This window comes from Heloderma suspectum, chromosome 12 (genome assembly GCF_057233095.1).
Source record: "Heloderma suspectum isolate Gila_16-S chromosome 12, 16-S_ref, whole genome shotgun sequence".
NCBI classification, from domain to species: domain Eukaryota; kingdom Metazoa; phylum Chordata; class Lepidosauria; order Squamata; family Helodermatidae; genus Heloderma; species Heloderma suspectum.
In genome coordinates this window covers 37,762,059-37,787,521 of record NC_139469.1, presented here as the reverse complement: position 1 = coordinate 37,787,521, position 25,463 = coordinate 37,762,059, and the positions used below count along the sequence as shown (strand labels likewise).

Sequence of the window (25,463 nt, the reverse complement as noted above, 5' to 3'; positions counted from 1 at the left end):
CATTCACTTGCATTTATTTCGTTTCTATACTGCCCAATAGCCAAAGCACTTGGGAGGTTCACAGAAAATTTCAATATAAGAAACACATAATATAAAACCTTTAACATACCCATTTTTAAAAAAATAAAAAAGCTAAATACAGTTACAATAAAATACCGGGACTCAAGAAAACAACTGACATTAACAGCCCAATCACATGCCTGGGAGTATGTTAAGTCTTAACCTGTCACCAAAAAGGTGACAATGCTGGTGCCAGGCGAGCCTCACTGGGAAGAGTGCTCCAGAATTGTGGGGCCACCATCAAGAAGGCCCTTTCCCATGTCTCCATCCTCTGAACCTCCCTCGGTGGGGGGTCTCAGATGCAGATCGTAGTGTCTCAGTAAGCTGATACCAGGAGAGGTGCTGCATCAGGTATTGCAATCCCGGGCCATGTAGTGCTTTGTAGGTTAAAACCAGCACCTTGAGTTGGGCTTGGAAATGCATAGGCAGCCTGTCTGCTTACATGTAGCATGTGGGTCCCGCTGCAAGGCAGATGCTTCCATAGAGACACTGCTGTGGCTCAGAACATCGCCACTTCCCGGAGTCGCTGCCCTTCAGATGAGCTGAATCTTAGTACGTGAATCCCGGCATTGGTGCTGGTGCAGAGGAGGGTGGCATTTTCACAGGCAGCCAGCGAAGCCAGAGGCCCTGCTCTGTCGAGGCAGGCGGTGGCCACACAGACTGCGGGGAGAGATCAGAGCTGCCCGTTGGTGAGCCAACCTCTGCTTCCTTCCTCCCCCGGCAGCCTGGCATGTGAAGCAAAAGAGACAGACATGGTGCCCTCCCTTAAGACAGACATGGCACCCTCCCATCTGGGTCGCTTTCTTCACATGCCAAACAAAGCACTGGAGAGTCTGCACCTTAACACATCTGCACAAAGGCAGAAATGCAACAGATGAAGCTTCTTGTGACACAGAGATGCCACGATGGAAGATGTGTCCCTGGTTAATTTGGGCATGCCATGCAGCTGCTAAAGACACCTGATCCCAGCCACACCACCACTTGGTCGCCTCCACTCCCCCCCCCGCCCCAACCTCGGTAACCTGCATTTGACAAGAGCTGCTGCAATAAGAGAACCAAGGGACTGGTCCTTATCTTTGGGGGACCCCAAAACTAGCACTGTTTCATCAGTGCTGGAAAGGCTGGCCATGGTTCAGCTCATTTGGGCTGCATCCTCCCATCCTGGGCCCTTGGAGGTTTCGTTATGGAGGCAACTGGATCAGGGGGTGGGGGAGATTTTTCCTGGCACTACAACGAGGAAAAAGGTAGGAAATGTCCCAGGCCTAAGTATCTGGATCACCATTTTGCCTCATGAGGAAGTTGTCTGGAGGTTTGGGATGGAATACCCACCTAACCCTTGAAAGCTGCATGACTGCAAACGGTACTTTTAAAAAGTTTGTTGACTGATTGAAACATTTCTAAACCAGCCTTCATCTTGACAGATGTACAAAAGGCCATGACCAATTAGCCAAATGAAATAAAAGCAGGAAGTAATGACCAAAATGACACAAAATAAGACACAAATAATGACACAAAGTTGGTTTGGAGACTTTCTTGGTTGTGCCACACACACACACAGCTTGGCCCAGTGAAGAAGCTAAAAGCTCTGCTGGATCAGACTAACGCTGCCTTCAAGAAGTGCACAAGCAGGACCTGAAGTGAACCACCCTCCTCCTTTGTACATTCCCAGCATCCTTGGAGGTAGGCTGTGCCTGACATGGAGGCTCCATTACTAATTGGCCGCATTCAGACGTCACTTTAAGCCATGGCGGCTTAATAAGCTACTCACAGTAGCTTATTTTTTAAATAGTCCACAATGCCCCACCACACGAGTGGGCTGATAAGCTACTGTCCATAGCTTATTTTAAGCTACTGTGCATCATCCGAGTCCTCCCCCAGCCTCGTCCAGCTGCAGTCCTCCCACCGGAGCAGTGGTGCTGTTGCGCCCACCGACAATCCCGGGTGCAGCAAAAGCCCCCCCCCCCCGATCCACATCAACACCTTGAACGATCGCTCACCGAGGAGCGAACATTCCATGTGCACCAAAAAGGGGGTGGTGGTGGATATAAAACCTTGGGGGTTTGCAGGATCGGGACCAAGCCTCACACAGAGCTATAGCGCTCATTCGCTAAAGTGCTTTCTGGCTAAAGAGGAAGTGCACATTTCTGGCACAGAGGCTTTAACATGTTCCCAATAACGCAATTGCAAAAATGCTCAAATGCACCAAAGTGTAAAGGAAAAATAATTTAAAAAAGAGAAACAGAAGCAATTGCGGAATAGGGGAAAATGGGGGAATAGGGGGAAAATATGGTCACTTTTCGCCCCATCCCGGCAAATTGTCAGGGAGTTACTCAGAGAACTCCTGCAAAAAACAGTAGCAATCTGAATCGCTCTTGCCATGCGACTCTGTAGGTGAGCAAAATAACCCATGGTGCCTGACAGACATAGGGATGTACGAAACTCACTCACCTTTGCTCCATCAATCCTCGACGGAGGGGGGAGGCGATCCGGTCCTCCCCCCCAGAATCCTCGACGGCTGGCTCCACTCCACAGCCAGGCCGCAGAGCAGACAGCCTGGTGCGGACGCAAATGGCGCCCGCCATAGCGGCCATTTGCGTCCAGCCAGACAACCATGATAGGCTACATAAGAATGTATGTAGCCTATCACAGCTAACCTGGAAAAAAAAAAAAACGCAGTGTACGCAAATGGCGGTGGCTACGGCAGCCGCCATTTGCGTTCCCTATTTTTCGCCCATTTATCTTACGTAAATATTTACATAAGATAAATCGGCAAAAAATAGGGAACGCAAATGGCGGCCGCCGTAGCCGCCGCCATTTGTGTACGCTGCGTGTTTGTTTGTTTTTTCAGGTTAGCCGTGATAAGAATTTATGTAGCCTGTCACGGTCCAAGGATGGCAATGGCGGCAGCAGCAGTCCTGCCGTGGCCGGCCAGGAGACTACCCAACGCCACCGCCGCCAGAGCTGCCGCCGCTGCCAAATCCGCCCCAGGTAAGTGCTGTTCCGGGGGGATTCTGTGGGGGGCAGGGGGGGCAGGAGGCCATTCCACCACGGATTCCTTTAGAATCCAGCCTCACTGGAATCCGTGGCGGAATTCTCTGCCATCCCTAGACAGACAACATGATAACCCACAGTGGGTTAAATAACCCCTCCTGCAGACTGTGGGTTATCAGAGTAGGTTACGTGGGCCAAATAAGCCATCGTGGATTAAAAAATTCCTGACAAGACGACACGATAACCTATGATGGGTTAAATAAGCCATTGTGGCTTATTTAACCAATCGTGGGTTATCGTGTAGTCTGAACCCAGTCATCATCTTGGCTAGCAAAAGCCTCTCCCTCACCTCATGCATAACCAACTTATGGAACTCACTGCCACATGATGTTGTGAGACCACTAACCAAAATACAGTTTAAAAAACCAAAAGGATTAGACAAGAGCATCAAAGACAGGTCTGATCAACGGCAAACAGCCATGACAACTCAATGGAGCCTCCATCTCCAGGGAAGTCTACCTCCAGCTGCCAGATGTTTAAAACATGCCACAGGGGAAGGCCATCCCAGTCGTGGCTGGCATGTGTCAACCTCAGGCCGAATCCTGGATGAGACGGGCTTTGGTGTGATCCAGCACAGCAGTTCTCCCCAAGCAACAGCTGAGAGCGACTCTACCTCCAGTGTCCTGGCTCCACACTCTCACAGTGCAGTCGTGTGAGGCAGTGGCTTTTGCTGGGAAGGTGGTGAGGCCCTGAGGGAAGAAGACGCAGGACGCCGTGCTTTGGGCATGGCCTCTGAACTCACGCACTCCACGCCTCACCTGCCGGAGGTCCCAGAGCTGGAGAGAAGAGGCACAAATCACTAGGAAGCCCAAAGCAAAAGCCCTCCCCGCTGGCACCCACAGAGTTTTAAGAAGTTGCCCTGGATCAGCAGAGCCAAAGGTAAGCCCACACCGGCTGCCGGCCTCAGCCAAAGGCAGCTGGGCCAGGGACTGGCAGCCCAGCGAGACCTCCTGCAGGGGCGGGAAGCCCAGCCCGGCAGCCCAGGCGGGAACGACCAGACCTGGCCAGCGTCCTCTCGCTCGACGGCCCTGTCCTAGGGGACTCTCCTCTGCGTTTCAGCACCGGGGGCAGGACCCGTCTCCTGCCGCCCACAGACGCAAGCTGCTCTGGGAGACCACGTTGCCTCGAAAGGCGGGGAGGGATGAAATACATCGGCAGAGCTTCGTCAACCATGCAGCAATTTTGTTTCAGTCGTCCCCAACCTGGTGCCCTTTTGATGGGTACTACAGCTCCCGGCATCCCTGAATATTGGTCATACTCTCTGGGACTGATGGGAGGTACAGTCCAAAACAAGGCACCAGGCTGGGGAAGGCTGTCTTATATTATGTCAAATGGGTGGCCCTCCAGATGTTTCAGCTTACAACTCCCATCAGCCTCAGCCAGCACAGCCAATGGTGGAACTGATGGGAATTGTAGGCTAAATCATCTGGAGGGCCACAAATTGTCCACCCCTGGTGTAAACTGTCATGCACACTGGTGATAGACAGAAATATAAATAAATATACCAGTTAAAATACAATTAATCAACAGGTAAGATGTTTTAAACTGGGCAACAGTCCTAAGTGTGTGTGTGTGTGTGTGTGTGTGTGTGTGTATTACAGAGGGAAGGGAGGGTGGGTGGGTGGGGGAGTAATGTATGTGGCACATACACACAAATATAATTGTATACCTCATATGGATCGCGCATGCACGCACACACACACACACACAATTTCACACCATCCTGTTCCAAGCAAAGTTTAACTGGACAACTAAACTGAATGCAGTTACAGAAATTGAAACACATCTGCTAAATGTGCCTAATTTACATCTGATACTGTGGAAGTAGGTCTTGTGAGTAGCTTGGTTCAGGCAAGGCGCCTGGTGGGATTGAGCGCGAGTGTGTGTGAGCGTGTGTCTGACCATGAGAAGGTAATTGTAGCTTGCTCATAAGCAAGACATTCCTATTCACCGAAGTAACTCATCCCTAAAGATAAGAAGGCCGCTGTGCTGATAAGACTGTGCTGAGTACTCAGTGGTTTCTGAGCACGCGCAGTGTGTTTTTCTTTGTTCTCCAACTTTCAGTCTGTATAAATGCATCCTGTTTCATTTGGGAGAGACACAGTTTTGCCTGTGCCGTGATGTGCCTTAATAAATTTCTGACTGTTCAACCTAACCTGCCTTGGATATTCCCTGAACAATGTGGTGCTGTGACTCGGATCCCAAATGCTGAGGAGAATCGAACCAATTTGGACCACCATTCACTGAACATGCCAGAAGTGCACACCAAGGTAAGAGACCTTCAGAAACCATTCGGGAAGGACAGCCAGTGGCATACACACACACCCATCGTTGGTGGCTCATAAGTAATGGAACAAACCAACATCATTTCAAACTTAGGGGTCGCCTTTAATACCTGGATGAAAATCCTTTGCAGTCAATGACTGCCTGAAGTCTGAAACCCATGGACATGACCCAATGCTGCGTTTCCTCCCTCGAGATGCTTTGCCAGGCCTTTACTGCAGCTGCCTTCAGCTGCTGCTTGTTTGTGGATGTTTCTGCCTTCAGTCTTGTCTTCAGGAAGTGACACGCATGCTCTCTTGGGTTGAGATCAGGTGACTGACTTGGCCATTGAAGAACATCCCACTTCTTTGCCTGGAGAAACTCTTGGGTAGCTTTTGCTGTATGTTTTGGGTCATGATCCATCTGCAATATGAAGCGGCATCCTATCAGTTTGGCAGCATTCGGCTGAATCTGAGCAGAAAGTCTAGCCCCATACACTTCAGAATTCATCCTGCTGCTTTGATCAGCAGTCAGGTCATCAATACACACCAGTGACCCAGCTCCATTGGCAGCCATATATGCCCATGCCATAACACTGCCTCCACCATGTTTGACAGATGAAGTGGTATGCTTTGGATCATGAGCTGTTCCTTTCCTTCCCCATACTTTTCTCTTCCCATCATTCTGATACAAGTTAATCTTGGTCTCATCAGTCCAAAGAATCTTATTCTAGAACTGGGCAGGCTTTTTTAGGTGTTTGCTGGCAAAGGCTAATCTGGCCTTTCGGTTCTTGAGTGTTACCAGTAGTTTGCACCTTGTTGAGAGGCCTCTGTATTTACATTCATAAAGCTGTCTCTTGACTGTAGATGTTGACAATGACATGCCTCCCTCCGCAAGAGCGTTCTTGACCTGGCTAGATGCTGTGAAAGGGTTCCTCTTCACCATGAGCAGCATTCTGCGGTCATCCACTTTAGTTGTCTTCCGTGGTCTTCCAGGCCTTTTGCTGTTGCTGAGCTTGCCGGTTGATTCCTTCTTTTTCAAGATGTTCCAGACTGCTGTGTTGGCCACTCCCACTGCTTTTGCTATCTCTCTGATGGGTTTATTTTGTTTCCTCAGCCTAATTATGGCCTCCTTCGCTCTCATGGACACCTCTTTGGGCCTCATGTTGGGGGTTCCAGTGAACAGCTACCAAATGCAAATTTAACACTCAGCACCACCTCCAGGCCTTTTATCTGCTTGATTGGTCATGGGGTACCCAAGAAACAGGCCACACCTGGCCATGCAGCTGCTGGTCAGCTATTCGTTCCATTACTTATGAGCCACCAACAATGGGGGGGTGTGCCTGCCACTGGCTGTCCTTCCTGAATGGTTAGTGTCCCACTTTTGTCACACCCCTTGAATTACAACTGAAAGTCCTGACTTCACTCCCATCTGGGTGTGTTTCCTTTCAACTTCAATGTGGTGGTGTACAGAGGCCACCTGCCAAAACAGTTCCAATATTTCTGGCCCGGACTGTAGTTCTTGTTATTTTCTCGCTTCGTCTTTTTGCTTTGTATGTAGCCTAGCAAGCTTAATGATGTATGATTTGTTTTAATTGTTTAATTAAACAGCTGCATATAGAATCTGTGAGATTTAAGGGGAGAGTGTATTAGATTTCATTTTAGAAGAATGGCAAGCAGCCAGAATCATATGCAGTAATAATGCAGTAAACAACAGCACAAGTACGCTGATTTACTAGAAAGTTGGCCATTTTCATAATTTTAGAGTTTGTTCTCATAGCTGTATTCACATAGAGTGATCGTCATGTTATTTGCTACTAACAGAAGCTAAAAGAATGTACCGTAATTGCTCTTCACACTGTGTACCTTCTAAGTGATAAGGAATGCTTTTTTCGGTACCATGAAAAACATACACTACTACCAAAAGAGAAAGGCCTTGGTGAAGGGGAGCCAGCAGTGTGTGCACTTTCTGATAGTTTTCTAACTTAGTGAGACTTGCTCTACTGAATGAATTAGCCTGTTATCTGTTCTCATCTGAGAGAAAGAACGTGCACCATCTGCTCAGATAACCAGCCCCAAAGAAAGTTAAGAGATATGTAAGCTTTCTTTTAACATACAAATAGATTTCATTCAGATGAAGAAATGTTGTTCTTTTAAATATGTATTAGTGGTTGTGTGTACAAAGCTCTGCAAAGTCAACAGCGTTTCCAGTGCCCCTACCATCCCCAGCTGGCAGATCTGGTAGAAAAAAAGAAAAGAAAAAGAGAATGGAGTCTTAAAGAACAAATTAGCCTACATCTGTGCTAAACTGGACTTAAATGGTACGATGCTCCAACTTAGGCCCTGCTGAGCATGTGTGCCACTTTGCACCGAAAGACTAGACTCAGTGCCCATGAGATCCGTCTAAGGAGACCCATGAGACTCCCATCTTCAGCACCTATTAAAAACATCTTACGAACTTGCACTTAAATGATGAGACCGTGTCGAACTACTCCCAAGGCTTTCCAGTCACAGGTTAAGAAGTGCTTCCAGACGTGCCTATGATACAGTGTCACAACCTGTCGCCTACAGACTGAGACTGAGTCTACATCGAAGCCCATCAGAGGACGTGAGGCTCCCCTTGAGCCTCACTGGAACAAACCCCATCAGGTGCTGTTGACCATCCACACTGCCACGAAGCTGCAAAGACAGACTGCCTGGATCCCCACATCCCACAGCAAGAAAGCACTGCCCCCTGGGGACGACGTGCCCCAGAACCAGACAACGCTGGATGTGCCCTAACACAGACTTCATCAGCCCTTTGAGTCATTTTGGACCAGGAAGAGAAGAACATCTCTGGTTGCCATCGTGGTGCTGGCTTGTTGCCCTTTTGCCTGCTACCATGTGAGATCTTCTTAGACTTTGGGCACTTTGGCCTCCTCCTGACCAGTGGTGAGCCAAGCACTTGCTGGCGAGGTGCGCATAAGCCCAGCAGCGAGCCCAGCTCCTGTTAGTGGAGAAAGAGTGGCCTCGGCAGCCACCAGAGGCGCGGTCTCGTGATATGGCCCACCTGCATCCTGCTCCTAGAATCATAGAATCATAGAATAGTAGGGTTGGAAGGGGCCTACAAGGCCATCGAGTCCAACCCCCTGCTCAATGCAGGAATCCAAGTCAGAGCATCCCTGACAAATGGCTGTCCAGCCTCGTCTTGAAGGCCTCCAGGGTGGGAGAGCCCACCACCTCCCCAGGTAATTGGTTCCATTGTCGTGTTGCTCTAACAGTCAGGAAGTTTTTCCTGATGTTCAGCCAGAATCTGGCTTCCTGTAACTTGAGCAACCTGCAATCTGCTTGACATCTGCAGTTGCATGAAAGCAGAGAACACTTTCCTGAAAGTGGTGAACCAGATTCAACTAGACTTGAATGTATCCAGCTGCTGGATCTGCAGCCATGCGCCAGTCCATGCCCAGAGAGGCACACCAATGATCCCAATCCCACTAGATCAGACTAAAATGATTAAACCCCATTACCGACACCGACCAGAAGAGGCCACCTAGCAAGGTGTGCCATGTAATAAGCAGAATTGTTGTTTGTTGTTTGTACTCTTCCTTTGTTGCTTGGCCTTCTTTCCACTTCCTATATGTGTCCTTTTTTGTTTTCAGGTCATCTCTAAGCTTTTTGTGAAGCTACATTGGCTTCTTCTGTTGTCTTCCACCTTTTCTTCTTGTTGGAATTGTGCCTTGAGAATTTCCTTTTTTAAAAACTCCCACCCATCTTGGACTCCTTTTCTCATTAGAGTCGCTTGCCATGGAACCTTACTGATCATTGTTCTATTAAAATCAGCTTTCCTAAAATCCGGGGAACGGGTATGGCTACACTCAGCTTTTGCTTCCTTTAGAACCATGAGCTCAAGTATACCATGGTCACTTTCCCCCAGAGTTCCTGTAACTACTACTTTATCCACTAAGTCATCTCTGTTGGTTAGGATCAAGTCAAGGATAGCCGATCCTCTAGTTCCTTCCTCTATTTTCTGTGGGAGGAAGTTATCTGCCACACAAGGCAGGAATTTCCTGGAGTGACCATGTTTTGCAGAATTTGTCTCCCAACAAATATCGGGGAAATTGAAGTCCCCAATTACTACTTCATCGTGCTTCCTTGAAACATTGGCTATTTGCTTTTCAAAAGTTTCATCCTCGTCTTCTCCTTGATTGGGTGGTCAGTAGTAGACTCCGACCACCAGGTTCCTTTTATTCTTTGCTCCATTTATTTCGACCCAGATGCTCTTGATGGGGCTACCAAGCTCCTCCTCCTGTATTTCTGTGCAGAGAGATTTTTCACATACAGTGCAACCCCACCTCCCTTTCTGTTCCTCCTGTTCTTTTTGAACAAGTTATGTCCTTCAGTTGCTGTATTCCAGTCATGAGAGTCATCCCACCAAGTCTCAGTTACACCTATCAAGTCATAATTTCCCTCCTGTATTAAGAGTTCAAGTTTGTTCTGTTTGTTTCCCATACTCTGGGCATTAGTGTATAGACATCGAAGACCATGTGCTTCATAGTCTGGCTTTCTTCCTACATGTGTCTGAAGACTATTATTGGGCGCTATCAGAGCTGTTCTCTCCGTTGCAGTGCACGCGCCTACGTCCATTGTTACCCTCAACATTACATCTCCCTTCCCCGTAGGATTCAGTTTAAAGCCCTCCTGATGAAGTTCTTCATGCTGTGGCCAAACACATTCTTCCCAGCCTTTGTGAGGTGCAACGAATCCTTTGCCAACAGCCCATCTTCCAGGAAGTATAGCCCATGGTCCCAGAATCCAAATCTCTCTCGTCAGCACCACCTTCGTAGCCAGTTGTTCACTCGGAGTATTTTTCTTTCCCTTTCTATCCCTCTTCTAACTACTGGAAGGATGGATGAGAAAACTATCTGGGCCCCAAAGTTCTTGAGTTTCCTTCCCAAAGCTTCAAAGTCTGACGTGATCTCTTCGTAGCTCCGCTTGGCGGTATCATTTGTTCCCACATGGATGAGAAGGGATACCTGTCAGTGGGCTTTATGAGTGCAGGCAACCTTTCAGTCACATCTCTAATCTGTCCTCCCGGGAGACAGCATACCTGGCGAGTCCACGGGTCTTCGCGACATACTTGGGTTTCGATCCCACGCAGGAAGGAGTCTCCCACTACTACCACTCTTCTCTTCTTCTTGTTGTAGGCCTGGGTTTCATCGCGTCTGTTTGACTGACCTTCAGCCTCTTGCTCACTCTCATGTAGGTTCCCCTGTGATTCTTCCTCTGCAGGCTGTCCTCCAGTCTCATCCGCAAGTACCTGGAATCGGTTCCACAGCTCCACTGCTTCCACTGGTGCACAGTGGCATCTAGTTCTTCTGCTCCTGTCACCCTTTTCCAAGGAGTATGCTCTACTGCATTTTTCCTCACCTCAGCATTTCCCTCTTCTGCCTCATCTTGCTGCTGCTCTTCAAGCTTCTGGTCTTCACTTTGCTGCTGTAGTTCCACCGTTCTGTCCAAGAACTCTTCGTGTTCTCTTCTTCCCTGGAGGGTCGACACTCGCTCCAGTCCTCTTACTTTTTCTTCCAGCAGTGTGATCAACTTGCACTTGTTGCAGGTGTAGGCCATGTTGTTCTCAGGCAAGAAAACAAACATGGCACACACCTTGCAGGTCACCACCACAGGCGAGTCTTGTCTTTCCATAGTCTCTTTTCCCAGCTTCCTGGTTGTTCTAGAGTAGCCTGTGCCTGGTCCTCTACTCACTGCAGGTTAAAAACAGAGTCTGACTGGTATGGAAGTGTGTAACAAGACAAATAAATTAAAAATAAATGTTAGGGGCCTCCCCCTTGACCTCCTCTGCTGAACTCCCCTGGCCAACTCCTGTTTGCTCCCCATCCGCTCGCTCTGATCGCTCGCTCTCTGGGACCTTGCTTGCTTCTGTGGTCCCTGGCCAGCTGGAGCAGCTTCCTCAGCTCTGCTCTGCTCAGCTGGGAGGTGGGACTGAAGCTTCCTGCCCACTCAGCTGCTGGGAGTAGTTTGGTTCAGGAGAGGTGCCTGATGGGATTGAATGTTTTGTGTGTGTGTGTGTGTGACCATGAGAAGGTAATTGTAACTTGCTCATAAGCAAGACATTCCTATCCACTGAAGCAACTCATCCCTAAAGATAAGAAAGCCACTGTGCTAATAAGACTGTTGCTGAGTACTCATTGGTTTCTGAGCACGTGTATTGTATTTTCTTTGATCTCCAACTTTCAGTCTGAATAAATGCATCCTTTTTCTTTTATTTGGGAGAGACACAGTTTTATCTGTCTCTCCCACAGCTGGGATGTGCTTTAATAAATTTCTGACTGTTCAACCTAACCTGCCTTGGATATTTCCTTAACAATATTCATGGGGTGGGGGAAACACATGTCTCCACACACACCTTCAGACCTACATTCATGGCCATAACCCTCCTGGGAAAGGAGATTCAGGATTAGATTATCAACAGGGAAAACATTCCCAAACAAACACACTCATTAAATAATGGAATTGGCCCTGGCCCCAAAGAAGAAGCTGTCTGCTGCCTCTCTGAATGATTTGCTGCTCTGCCCTTGCCACTTCCCCATCAACTTCCCACTGTAGAATTCATAGGGATGTCAGAGAATTCCACCACGGATCTCGGTGACGCCGAATGCCAGTGCATTCGGCCCCCCGAAATCTGTGGCGGAACGGCCTGCCACCCCCCTGCCCCCCCGCGGATCCCCCCCGGGACAAGACTTACCTGGGGCGGATCTTCCGGGCGGTGGCAGCTCCGGCGGCGGCTCCGGCGGCGGCTGGTCTTCCGACCAGCTGCCGCCGCCACCATTTGTCTTGTAAAAAAAAAAAAACCACGACGTGATAGGCTACGAAAAGATTTACGTAGCCTATCATGGCTGGGTTAAAAAAAAAACACGTACGCAAATGGTGGCGGCTACGGCCACCGCCATTTGCATTCCTTATTTTTGCTGTCTTAAATGTACGTAAATATTTACGTAGACTATGATGGCGAAAATAAAGTGGAATGCAAATAGCATAGCGGGCGCTATTTGTGTCCCTGTTTGATTCACCGTTTTAGCGTACGTAAATCTTTACGTAGGCTAAAACGGCAAATCAAAAAGGGATGCAATTAGCGCCTGCTACGCTACTTGTGTTCCCCTTTATTTTCGCCGTCATAGTCTACATAAATATTTACGTAGATTAAGACAGCAAAAATAAGGAACGCAAATGGCGGCGGCCATAGCTGCAGCCATTTGCGTACGCGGTTGGTTTGTTTGTTTTTTCCCAGACCCCTCCGCGGCCGGAAATGCAGCTGCAGACGGCTCTGGCCTGGCTGGGCATGGCCAGCTGCTCCGCGGAGCTGCCGCGGAGCACAGCCAGCCGTGGAAGATTCCGGGGGGGAGGAACGGAGTGCCTCCCCCCCCCGTCAAGGATTCCGGGGGGAGGGACGGAACACCTCCCCACCACCACCATCAACATAATCCGCGGAAAGGTAAGTTACTTTCGTACATCCCTAAGAATTCATTCTAATGCATTTCTACGCTTGACTTGACCACAAGGAACCTCCATGTTTAAAGACAGTATAACTCTAAGGCTTCCCTGTCAGGGGAAGGCTTCTGGCTTCCCATGGGGGCACCTGGTTGGCCACTGTGGGAAACAGGATGCTGGCCTGGAGAGGCCCCCTTGGGTCTGACCCAGCTTCAGGGCTCTTCTTATGTTCTTTCAGTTGCTCAGCCCCCTGCAGAGGGGCAGCAGCCTTCTCTGCCTTCAGAGGCCACCCTCCCAAAAGAGGGACTCAAACGAAGACATGGCACTTTGGAGGCCAGGGCAGAATGACTGGGAAACCTCTAAAAAGAAAACATTCCCATGTGTACAACCTCCTAAATTTTCACTCTGAAAAGCAGTGTGCCTCACTTCTCAGAAGGATGGGGAAATATCCGGTAGGTCTGTTGGTTTCATAGGCATTCCTCCTTCTTCCCTAGGAACTGTACTTCCCTGTGGGGGGTGAGGGAGCTCTAGCCCAGAATACTCAGCACTCACACCAGAAGACAATTCCCAGAATTCTCTGAGGGAAGCCTGACAGTTACATTGGTATAAAGCCAAAACTGGTTTGCAGCATAGATCTACCCCTCCAGAGCTGGAGGAGAACCCCAGCCCTCTGCTTCTCAGCCTTCCTGGCCAGCCATGGGGAGCGGGGCCTCACCGTGGCCTCACAGCCATCGCCGCCAACGCCGTTGCTGCTGCTGAGACAATAGCGGCCGTCCAGGCTCACGTCGCAGGATGTCTGGATGTGCTGCTTGGGAGGGAACGTGTGAGCCACCCGCAAATCCCGGGTGTCCCAGATTCTGTGAAGGGGCAGAAATTAACAGGTGGAAAACACAGAAGAACACTGGAGATGCCTCAGTTGTGCCGGCTGGCGACTGCTTGCTGCCCAAGCGAGCGAAACGCACGCACCTGAGCAGCTTCACAACAGCATGTGACATTATCAGGAGTTGACTGGGATGCTATTTTATTTGCATTTTTAATTTCAAAAATTCCCCCACTGGTCCATCAGTACTAAGTACAACCCCCTGATTCCTGGGCACCATCACTCAGACAGGATCTCCATCTCACCTATCAGCATGCTCTGGGAAGAAAAGGAGTGGGAAAAGGGTGGGGGGACTGTTCAGTGGCAGAGGATATGCCTGGCAGGCAGAAGACCTCCCAGTTCAGGAGCATCTTGGAGAGCTGGGCCAGGAAAGGCCCTGCTGAACTGCTCCCAGGCAGAGTAGACAAGACTGGCCAAATGGACCTGTGGGCGGTCATTCTTGGTCATAAACCCAAAAATACAGACAACACCTGTCTCTCCAAGACACTGAAGTAGCTGAAGGCTACAATAAATCCCACCTAACCTCAAAGAAGTCCCACATTCAAATTGCAGAAGCAAAATTTGCAAAATTTTTGAAATTCAAAAAGTTTCATTCAAAATTGGAAATGCTGAATTTATGCAAAATTTGGTCTCTGCTCCCACAGGACCACATACCTAACTGTTTTATCCTCTGATGTCTGGATGACGTAAGGCTCTCCAGGAACCCAGCACAGGTGTGTTACCTATAGGTGAGAAAAAATTATCATAGAATCATAGAATAGTAGGGTTGGAAGGGGCCTGTAAGACCATCGAGTCCAACCCCTGCTCAATGCAGGAATCCAAGTCAGAGCATCCCCGACAGATGGCTGTCCAGCCTCATCTTGAATGCCTCCAGTGTGGGAGAGCCCACCACCTCCCTAGGGAATGGGTTCCATTGTCGTATTGCTCTAACAGTCAAGAATTTTTTCCTGATGTTCAGCCGGAATCTGGCTTCCTGTCACTTGAGCCCATGATTCCGTGTCCTGCACTCTGGGATGATCGAGAAGAGATCCTGGCCTTCCTCTCTGTGACCACCTTTCAAGTACTTGATGAGCGCTATCCTATCTCCCCTTAGTCTTCTCTTCTCAAGGCTAAATATGCCCAGTTCTTTCAGTCTCCTCAGAGGGCTTTGTTTCCAGTCCCCTGATCATCTTTGTTGCCCTCCTCTGAACCCTCTCGTTTGTCTGCATCCTTCTTAAAGTGTGGTGCCCAGAACTGGACACAGTACTCAAGATGAGGCTTAACCAGTGCTGAGTAGAGGGGAACTAGTACTTCACATGATTTTGGAAGCTATACTTCTATTAATGCAGCCCTAAATAACATTTGCCTTTTTTGCAGCCATATCACTAGATAGGTATGGGGATACCAAGTCATCTTGTCTGCCTCCTGACGAATCTGTATAACGACCAAGTAGCAACGGTAAGAACAGACCACGGAACAATGGACTGGTTTAAGACTGGGAAAGGAGTACGGCAGGGTTGTATACTCTCACCCTGCCTATTCAACCTGTACACAGAACACATCATGTGATGTGCTGGGCTTGATGAAGCCAAGGCTGGAGTTAAAATTGCTGGAAGAAACATTAACAATCTCAGATATGCAGATGATACCACTTTGATGGCTGAAAGCGAGGAGGAGCTGAGGAACCTCATGATGAAGGTGAAAGAGGAAAGTGCAAAAGCTGGGTTGCCGTTAAACCTCAAAAAAACCAAGATTATGGCAACCAGCTTGACTGATAACTGGCAAATAAAGGGAGAAAACATGGAGGCAGTGACAGACTTGGTATTTCTAGGTGCAAAGATTACTGCAGACACTGACTGCAGCGAGGAAATCAGAAGACGTTTACTTCTTGGGAGGAGAGCAATGACAAATCTTGATAAAATAGTGAAGAGCAGAGACATCACACTGACAACAAAGGTCCGCATAGTGAAAGCAATGGTATTCCCCGTAGTAACCTATGGCTGCGAGAGCTGGACCATAAGGAAGGCTGAGCGAAGGAAGATAGATGCTTTTGAACTGTGGTGCTGGAGGAAAATTCTGAGAGTGCCTTGGACTGCAAGAATATCAAACCAGTCCATCCTCCAGGAAATAAAGCCAGACTGCTCACTTGAGGGAATGATATTAAAGGCAAAACTGAAGTACTTTGGCCACGTCATGAGAAGACACGATACCCTGGAGAAGATGCTGATGCTAGGGAAAGTGGAAGGCCAAAGGAAGAGGGGCCAACCAAGGGCAAGATGGATGGATGATATTCTGGAGGTGACGGACTTGACGTTGGGGGAGCTGGGGGTGGCGACAGCCGACAGGAAGCTCTAGAGTGGGCTGGTCCATGAAGTCACAAAGAGTCGGAAGCGACTGACCAAATAAACAACAACAACCATTCAGGAAGGACAGCCAGTGGCATACACACACACCCATCGTTGGTGGCTCATAAGTAATGGAACAAACCAACATCACTTCAAACTTAAGGATCGCCTTTAATACCTGGATGAAAATCCTTTGCAGTCAATGACTGCCTGAAGTCTGGAACCCATTTTGTTGTTTATTCGGTCAGTTGCTTCCGACTCTTCGTGACTTCATGGACCAGCCCACGCCAGAGCTTCCTGTCGGCCGTCGCCACCCCCAGCTCCCCCAAGGTCGAGTCCATCACCTCCAGAATATCATCCATCCACCTTGCCCTTGGCCGGACCCTCTTCCTTTGGCCTTCCACTTTCCCTAGCATCAGCATCTTCTCCAGGGTATCGTGTCTTCTCATGACGTGGCTGAAGTACTTCAGTTTTGCCTTTAATATCATTCCCTCAAGTGAGCAGTCTGGCTTTATTTCCTGGAGTATGGACTGGTTTGATCTTCTTGCAGTCCAAGGCACTCTCAGAATTTTCCTCCAGCACCACAGTTCAAATGCATCTATCTTTCTTCACTCAGCCTTCCTTATGGTCCAGCTCTCGCAGCCATAGGTTACTATGGGGAATACCACTGCTTTAACTCTGTGGACCTTTGTGGACCCATTCAACCTCACTCTTCTGGATGTCTGGCCTCTAGCTCACTGACCACACTGTCAAATCTATCCCCGATATTATTATCCTTCCTATACAGATCTTCCGTATATTCTTGCCACCTTTTCTTGATCTCTTCTGCTTCTGTTAGGTCCCTGCCATCTTTGTTTTTGATGATACCCATTTGTGCCTGGAATTTACCTCCGATGTTTCTAATTTTCTGGAAGAGGTCTCTTGTCCTTCCTATTCTATTATCTTCTTCCGCTTCCGCGCATTGCTTGTTGAAAAGTAATTCCTTATCTCCTCTGGCTAACCTCTGGAATTTTGCATTTAATTGGGCATATCTCCCCCTATCACTGTTGCCTTTTGCTTTCCTTCTTTCTTGGGCTGCTTCCAGTGTCTCAGCAAACAGCCATCTTGCCTTCATGGTTTTCTTTTTCTTTGGGACGTTTTTTGTTGCCGCCTCCTGAACAATGTTGCAAACTTCTGTCCATAGTTCTTCCGGGACCCTATCTACTAAATCTAGTCCCTTAAATCTATTCTTCACCTCCACTGCATATTCATGAGGAATATTAGTGAGCTCGTATCTAACTGATCTGTGGGTCTTCCCTATTCTCTTTAGTCTGATTCTAAATTGTGCAATAAGAAGTTCATGATCTGAACTACAATCAGCTCCAGGTCTTGTTTTTACCAGCTGCATAGATGTCTGCCACCTTTGGCTACAAAGGATGCAGTCAATCTGATTTCGGTGTCGACCGTCTGGTGAAGTCCATGTATAAAGTCGTCGCTTAGGTTGCTGGAAGAGAGTGTTTGTTATGCACAGTGAGTTGTCTTGGCAAAATTCTATCAGCCTATGTCCTACTTCATTTTGTTCTCCCAGACCATGCTTGCCTGTAATCCCAGGTGTCGTTTGACTACCCACCTTAGCATTCCAGTCTCCTGTAATGAAAGTAACAGCTTTTTTTGGCGTACTATCCAGTAGGTGCTGCAGATCCTCATAGAACTGATCTAATTCTGCTTCTTCAGCATCTGTGGTTGGGGCGTATATTTGGATCACTGTGATGTTAAATGGCTTACCCTGAATTCGAATTGAGATCATTCTGTCATTTTTTGGATTGTATCCAAGCACTGCTTTAGCCACTTTATTATTAATTATGAAGGCTACTCCATTTCTTCTGTGGTCCTCTTGTCCACAGTAGTAGATCTGGTGGTCATTTGATGTGAAGTGGCCCATTCCAGTCCATTTCAGTTCACTGACACCCAAAATGTCTATATTTAATCTTGACATCTCCCCAATAACCACATCCAATTTGCCCTGGCTCATAGATCTTACATCCAGGTTCCTACAGTGTGTTGATCTTTAGAACATCAGATTCGTCGTTCACCACCAGCACCATCGGCTGCTAGCTGTCCTTTTGGCTTTGAGCTAGCTGCGTCATCACATCTGGGGCTAGTTGAACTTATCCTCTGTTTCTCCCCAGTAGCATTTTGACCATCTTCCGACCTGAGAGTCCCATCTTCCGATGGTATACCGACATATCTCTGGTTGTACTGATCCATTTAGTTTTCATGGCAAGAATACTGGGGTGGGTTGCCGTTTCCTTCCCCAGGGATCGTATTTAGTCTGACCTCTCTGCCATGACCTTCCCGTCTTGGGTGTCCCTTCACGGTTTAGCTCATGATGTCACTGAGGTGCACAAGCTCCAGCACCACGACAAGGTAACGATCTCCTTTGCTGAAGTTGGAACCCATGGACATGACCAAATGCTGAGTTTCCTCCCTCGAGATGCTTTGCCAGGCCTTTACTGCAGCTGCCTTCAGCTGCTGCTTGTTTGTGGGTCTTTCTGCCTTCAGTCTTGTCTTCAGTAAGTGAAAAGCATGCTCTATTGGGTTGAGATCAGGTGACTGACTGGGCCATTGAAGAACATCCCACTTCTTTGCCTGGAGAAACTCTTGGGTAGCTTTTGCTGTATGTTTTGGGTCATGATCTATCTGCAATATGAAGCGGCATCCTATCAGTTTGGCAGCATTCGGCTGAATCTGAGCAGAAAATATAGCCCCATACACTTCAGAATTCATCTTGCTGCTTTGATCAGCAGTCAGGTCATCAATAAACACCAGTGACCCGGTTCCATTGGCAGCCATACATGCCCATGCCATAACACTGCCTCCACCATGTTTGACAGGTGATGTGGTATGCTTTGGATCATGAGCTGTTCCTTTCCTTCTCCATACTTATAGTGTTGTTGAGCCACGTATCCCCCATCTTCTAACTGTGCATTTGGTTTCTTTTTCCTAGGTGCAGAACTTGGCATTTATCCCTATTCAATTTCATTCTGTTGTTTTCTGCCCAGCCTATCAAGAGCACTTTGAATTTTGTTTCTGTCTTCCAGGCTATTAGCTATCCTGCCCAATTTTGTGTCATCTGCAAAACTAATAAGCATTCCCTGCACCTCCTCCTCCAAATCATTAATACAAATGTGGAAGAGCACTGGGCCCAGGACTGAGCCCTGCAGTACCCCACTCGTTATCTCTCCCCAGTTCGAGAAGATCCCATTGATCAGCACTCTTTGAGTCCGATTCTGTAGCCAACTGTGGATCCACCAGATTGTTGTTTCATCTAGCCCACTTTGAGCTAGTTTGCTCATCAGGATATCATGGGGCACTTTGTCAAAAACTTTGCTGAAGTCGGGGTATATTATGTCCACAGAATTCCCACAGTCTGCAAGGGAGGTTACCTGATCAAAAAATGAGATCAGTCTGGCAGGATTTGTTCTTATCAAACCCATGTTGGCTTCGAGTCATCACTGCATTGTTTTCAAGGTGCTTACACACTGATTACTTCATAATCTGCTCCAGAATTTTCCCAGGGATGGATGTCAGACTGACTGGTCTGTAGTTCCCAGGTTCCTCCTTTTTGCCCATTTTGAAGATATAGACAACATTATTCCAGCTGAACATCAGGACAAACTTCCAGACTGTTGGAGCAATACAACAATGGAACCAATTTCCTAGGGAGGTAGTGGGCTCTCCCACACTGGAGGCATTCAGGATGAAGCCACCTGTCAGGGATGTTTTGACTTGGATTTCTGCACTGAGCAGGGGGTTCGACTCAATGGTCTTGTAGGCCCCTTCTAACCCTAATATTCTATGATTAGCCCTCCTCCAGTCATCCGGCACTTCCCCCGTCCTCCATGATTTCTCAAAGAGAATAGACAGCGGTTCTGAGAGTTCTTCTGCCAGTTCCTTTATTACTCTAGGATGCAGTTCATCTGGCCCTGGAGATTTGAACTCATTCCAGTTAATTAGGATTTCGTTGACCTTATGCCTATCGATCTCAAGCTGCAATCCTGCCCCTTCAGCCTGTACTTTGCCTTTGCCAGGGGGGTCATAGACCCTCTATCAGGAGAAGACTGAGCCCAAGTAGGAACTGAGCACTTCTGCCTTTTCTTTGTCATCTGTTATCATTTCGCCATGATCCTGCTACACATCAGCTGCTTCAGTGTGCTTGGGTGGAGGTTAATAGCCAGGTTCAAAAGGCTGTTCTTGAATAGATTAGGACTAAAATACAAAAAAAGCAGTGGGATTTATTTATTTCTGACACCCTCACAAATTACAATAGCAGCATTATCAACACAGGTCAAGATGATGTAAGAACCTAATAGGAGACTGATGAATTGGACCAAAGTGGGTCCATCTGGACCAGCAGCAGTTTCCAACAATGGCCAGTCAAATGAATTGCTTTTATTTAGTTACTAGCTGATATACCTGGCGTTGCCCAGGATGTAATTTTGTCATAGGTGCTATTTGTTAGAAACACACTAAGGTAGGTTTACACTTCTCAGAAAGGCTCCATAAGAAAGGTGAAAAGGGAAATTGAGGAGATTTTTTTTTAAAATTCTTATAAAGAGCACACAACACAATTTTTGCTTACTGTTACAAATTAATTCTGGAAGGTATAACTGTACGTGGGAAGAACATGGAGATACCCGAGCAGCATGATGGGCAACATGATGGCGACAGCGCCAACGACTGTGGACATAAAGTTAAATATTAGGAAAGTAGAAGTTCATTCTACGGCTTGTTTATAAACAACATTTGTTGTTTTCCCAGTTGGAGCAAAGATATACAACTGATTCAGGGAACCCACTCTAGAACACGCAACATATAACTGCCCATGGGAGAAACACGGAGAATAAAGCCCGAAGCCTCCACTCCACCGTGTCATCCCAGCCCCTTGGACAGGCGAGCGCACACCGCACCGCATTTCACATTAGTGCTAATCACACACTACTAACAGATACATCTGGCATTGAAAGGGGTGAAGATATTTAACACTAACTCACTTGCTTGCTGGATATTGCAGGACGAGGGGAGAGAAACTAAATGCTCTGCACAGTCAGAAAAGAAACCACGAGTGAAGGGGAGGGAACAAACGGCGGCCAGCCAATCCAAGGCGAAGGAAGTCAGAGTGAATGGGAGAGAGACCAACAGAATGAAAGATGGCCAACAGGGTGACTGGTGGCTCAAATCAGAAAGCTGGCCTGTGCCATGACTGAGAGGTGGTCCTTGTTAGTGAGGGGAAGTATAAACAAGGTAATAATGCAACCCAGCGACTCCTGTCATACACTCCGGCAAGTGAGAATGTGAAGTAAAAGGGGCAGCAACTGCAGGGCCCAAATGGCGGGCTCAGTGGCCCCCACGGTGCGATTACACCCAGGGCAGCCCCCCTTATTCCCCGCGTTACAGACGGCCCTGCAGCCAGCCACAAACACACAAACCCACACACAATGTTTGACTTTTATATATACAGAAGATTATATTTCTCATTCACACAATAACAAACGTTCTCTGGGTGGATAATTAAGTTATCTGGGACATAACCAGAAAATATCCCATCTGGAGAGATTTGAGGATGGTGTGAAGTGTCTCCATCTGACACTTCCTATTTTTTATGAACTGATTCACCTGTTTCAGGTCTGCCAACACCCTCCAGTCCCCATTCCTTTTGGGGACAATAACGAATATTGAGTAGCAGCCTTTCAGTCTTTCCAAGGATGGCACTGCCTCGATCGCTCTGGTGTCGATGAGGTGAGATATGGCCTGCAGGACTAGGTGGTGTCTCTCTGATTTCCTGGGCCTTGGGGAGGAGATGAAAAAGTCATGAGGAGCTTGAAGGAAGTCCAATACACAGCCCTCTCTGATCGTGCATAGCACCCACTGACCTGTGGTGGAGACTCCCCATTGGCGATAAAAAGTCTGAAGCCTCCCTCCCACCCGGGAAGCCGTTCGTCATGCTTCTTACTGTCTCCACTGACCCTTAAGGGTGTATTAGAGGGGGGGCTGTTGAACCCCTGGTTCTGCTTTTGCCTGGGTAGGGATCCCTGCCCACTGCAGGAGTACTTGAACCCTCTTCTGTCTCAGGATCTATACTTTGGGCAAAGGAACGAAAGGAAGACACGCACACACCGCCCCCCAGCAAAAAGGCTTACACGCCCCTTCCTTAGAGGGAGAGGGTAGGGCTTTTTTCTTATCCTTTGTCTCAACAAGGACTTCTTCCAAGGAATCCCCAAACAGCTTATTGCCCGAAAAGGGAACCAGGACCAAGTTGGATTTTGAACGTGCAGCTGCGTTCCAATTTTTAAACCATATCTGGTATCTGACTGACACAGCTGCCGCCTGGGCTCGGGCAGCAAATTGGCGGCATCCAAGCTGACCCCGGCCATGAAGGCCACTGACTCAGTCAGCTTATTAACGCCCTGCTGGAGTTTAATATTATTCCCTGGAGTATCTTTTAGAATGTCCTTCGCCCAAAGATAGGAGGCCCTGGATAGAGAGACCATATCGCTAGCAAGGCGGCCTCACGGAGGCCCAGTTCCCCTTCTGTCCTCTGGGTTCTCAGGGGTGCCATCCCCATCCCTTGGGTATAGAGCACCAGAAACTAGGGCAGCCACGGGGGCAGCCACCGGGGGCACCTACAATTTGCTCCTCTGTAGCAGCCATATCGGGGGTCAGACTAAGTAGCCTCATGCAGTCTCATGCTTCATGTTCTTGCTGAGCTCTTTCTGCCTTGAATATATTGTTGTAAGCTGACGAGACACAGGAATTTCTTATCTTGTCAACAAAGGCTAAGGTCATAGTGATAGGTATATCATGTTCCTGTTCTTTGCTTATTGCATACCATGTTCTCTTCTGCTCTCTCCTTATCATGGATACCCTATAACCCAGTTCTTGTATTATAAACAATAGTGCTAGGAAAAGAAATGTTGAGGACTGCAACCCCACGCGGGAGGGGGAAGAGGAGCCGTTTCCTATGTGTCACAATGTCTATAAAAACAATGTGCTGATGTATTTCGGGGCTTCTGGCTCTTTGGAAGTGATTCCAGCCTTAAGCCCGCACGTTAAATAAATAATCTCTTTTTCCTTCACTCCGTGGGCTCTCTGACTCTGGGTTCTGCAACACCTCACCTGTTTGGCAAATTATGTAACTTTTTTGCAGAAGAGCTATTTGGCCTGGATCAGCCTGGTTTATCCCATTCCGCCTATATTACGTCCAGAAAGGTGCCTGGGAAGGGAACAGCAGAAGAGGGTGGGGAGCGCTTAGGAAAAACTCCTGCCGCCCCTTCCGGAGCATCAGAGTCCTCCTCCTTTTCCTGCCCCCTTCAAGTTTGAGGGCCAGGGCCTTTACGGCCTTCTTTGGTAAGACTGGGAAGGCCTCAGTCTGAAAAAGCCTCTCTGAGGCTGGGCTTTGGGTAGGGCTTCCTCAGCTGACAGGCCTCCCTGTTCTCCTCAGACAGAAGTGGAGAAATGGCTGCCACTGGATCCGATGATCGGGGGGCAGGATGGGCATTTTTTGTCCTCTGTTTGGACCCCTCCCTCTGTGGACTTGCGTTTGCTGCGCTCGGCAGAACAGGCCGACAGGGGGGTGGGGTGGCCTGTTTGTCTGTGCGGCTCACTTAAAATGGTGGCTGCACCGAGAAGGGCAGGAAGGAAAATGGATGCAGCACTTCGGTAAGAGAACAGCCTCTATGCCTGGCTGGGGGGAAGAGGGAGGAGAGGAGGAAGATTCCCCCTCCTGAGCCCGGTTCTCTCTCCACGCTGGTGCCCAGACGGCCTGGAGAGGGGCCCAAGGATTATCCCAGGCGCTGGCTCGCTGCGGGGGGCACCTGGGAGGGCTCCCTCCCTTGAGGCCATCTGGCGGGTCCATCGGCAGAACTCCGGGTGAAGCACGTGGCCCCCAGTGATCAGTGGGGGGCGAATTGGGGGCAGCTGGCTGGGAGGGGGACATTTGGGACTTGGCCCGTCGGACTCCTCCTTGGATCGTGCCCAGTCCCGGGCAGGGTCGGGACACGGCGCCACCCCGGGCCTGCCTTGCTCCCGCTGGGCCCGCCTGCGCTTAGGAGGGCAGACTCTGCTTCGGCCTGTGTTTGGACGGGGCCGGGCGGGGCCTCATCCAGCAAGACAGACGTGCTCCCGGAGCCCCCCGGCCCCTCCTGCGGGTTCCACAAAAGAGCCCCCTGACATCCCAGGGCCGCCTGTCTCCGAGAGGAAGGCTGGCGTTGCGGGCGCAGGCTGGTCAGCGCTGCAGTTAGGGAAGCTCTGAACCCCCAAAAAGAGAGAGGAAAGTGTTTGGGTGCGTCTTTGTTTCCAAAAGGGGGGAGGTAGAGAAGGGCAGAAAGGGAAGAAAGAGAAAAGACGTGAGGCAAACTACAGCTACAGCGGGCTGGAGAGCCTGAGCCACTGCTCCAGCGACCTGCTCGGAGCTCAGGCAGGAAGCGACGCTGGGAGTCGGCGGCTCTCCCGCGGGAGAGGGCAGCTCGGTCCGTCCGCATGTGTGGGGGGAGCAACCTGTAGGAGGACGTCCTCCTCCGCTGCAGGAAAAGCTTAGTTAACACAAATACATTCAAAGCACAATTAAAAGACACGCGCAACAGTGCATGCATAAAAACAGCGCCCAGCCCAACAGGCCAGATAACGTGCCAAAGCCCTGACAGAATAAAAATGCCTTTGCCTGCCGGTGGAAGGACAGCGACCGCAAGGGAGCTGGCCTGGCCTCCCTCGGCATGCCGGGGCATCCGGAGACAGCCAACCTCCTGTTCATGAGCGTGGCATGGGCTGCCCAAAAGGCTGGCCCTACTCCCAGAAGGGGCTTTCCAGAGCCTCAAGCAGCCGGGGAAGGGGCTTTCCCACGACGACTGGGTTCTCTGTGAGCTAGAGAGGCTGCCTGGGCTGAACCCGGCATGCAAAGCTGGGCACTCCCCCAGCCCCCATCTCTCAAGACAGGGGGCTGCCACTGCCTGGACGGAAGCAAAGGGGAGCGCTTTTTGCAGCTAGAACAGGCGTTTACCTTGGTAACTTCATGTTCGTGACCGACAAACCTCCTAACCACAGTGCCACAACGCCAGTTGTACACAACAACAGCCTGAAGGGAGAGAGGGAGAAAAAATACGTTGATAAATTCTTTAGGACCACTGGAGGAAGCAGTGACACTTATCAGCCTTTTAATATCTCCCTTTGTTTATTCATAAACTGCCCTTCATCCACAACGATCCCAGGGCATGTACACTGTTAGAAAAACAAATGCCATATAACAACAACGGCCATTTAATTATTTTTTATTATTACATTAACATCCAGCTTTTTTCCCCTCTTGCAGGAGTCCAAGGCAGTTCTCACACACTGCTCCTCTCCATTATTAAGATCCTCACACCGATCCAG

At 49.0% G+C, this 25,463-nt stretch overlaps 1 protein-coding gene across 1 annotated transcript; it reads right to left on the bottom strand.

The window, feature by feature from the left end:
* On the bottom strand, positions 1-22,588 carry LOC146336860 (uncharacterized). Its single transcript, XM_084819176.1, has 8 exons — positions 22,414-22,588; positions 21,971-22,064; positions 21,714-21,885; positions 21,092-21,127; positions 14,389-14,456; positions 13,570-13,711; positions 3,725-3,887; positions 1-785 (listed from the first exon to the last, which is right to left on the bottom strand). The coding sequence occupies exons 1-8, from the start codon at positions 22,586-22,588 to the stop codon at positions 610-612; spliced, it is 1,026 nt and encodes a 341-aa protein (XP_084675302.1). The 3' UTR covers positions 1-609.
* Between the last annotated feature and the right edge of the window lie 2,875 nt (positions 22,589-25,463).

Bases quoted from the DNA above. Each gene is read 5' to 3' on its own strand.
- LOC146336860 (XM_084819176.1), bottom strand. From the start codon at position 22,588: ATGGTCTCTCTATCCAGGGCCTCCTATCTTTGGGCGAAGGACATTCTA. The intron at 13,712-14,388 runs GTATGTGGTCCT...GCCCCTTCACAG, and splicing joins TCAGAGGATAAAACAGTTAG to AATCTGGGACACCCGGGATT. The intron at 786-3,724 runs GTAGAGTCGCTC...TTCACATGCCAG, and splicing joins GTGGAGCCAGGACACTGGAG to GCTGCCGGGGGAGGAAGGAA.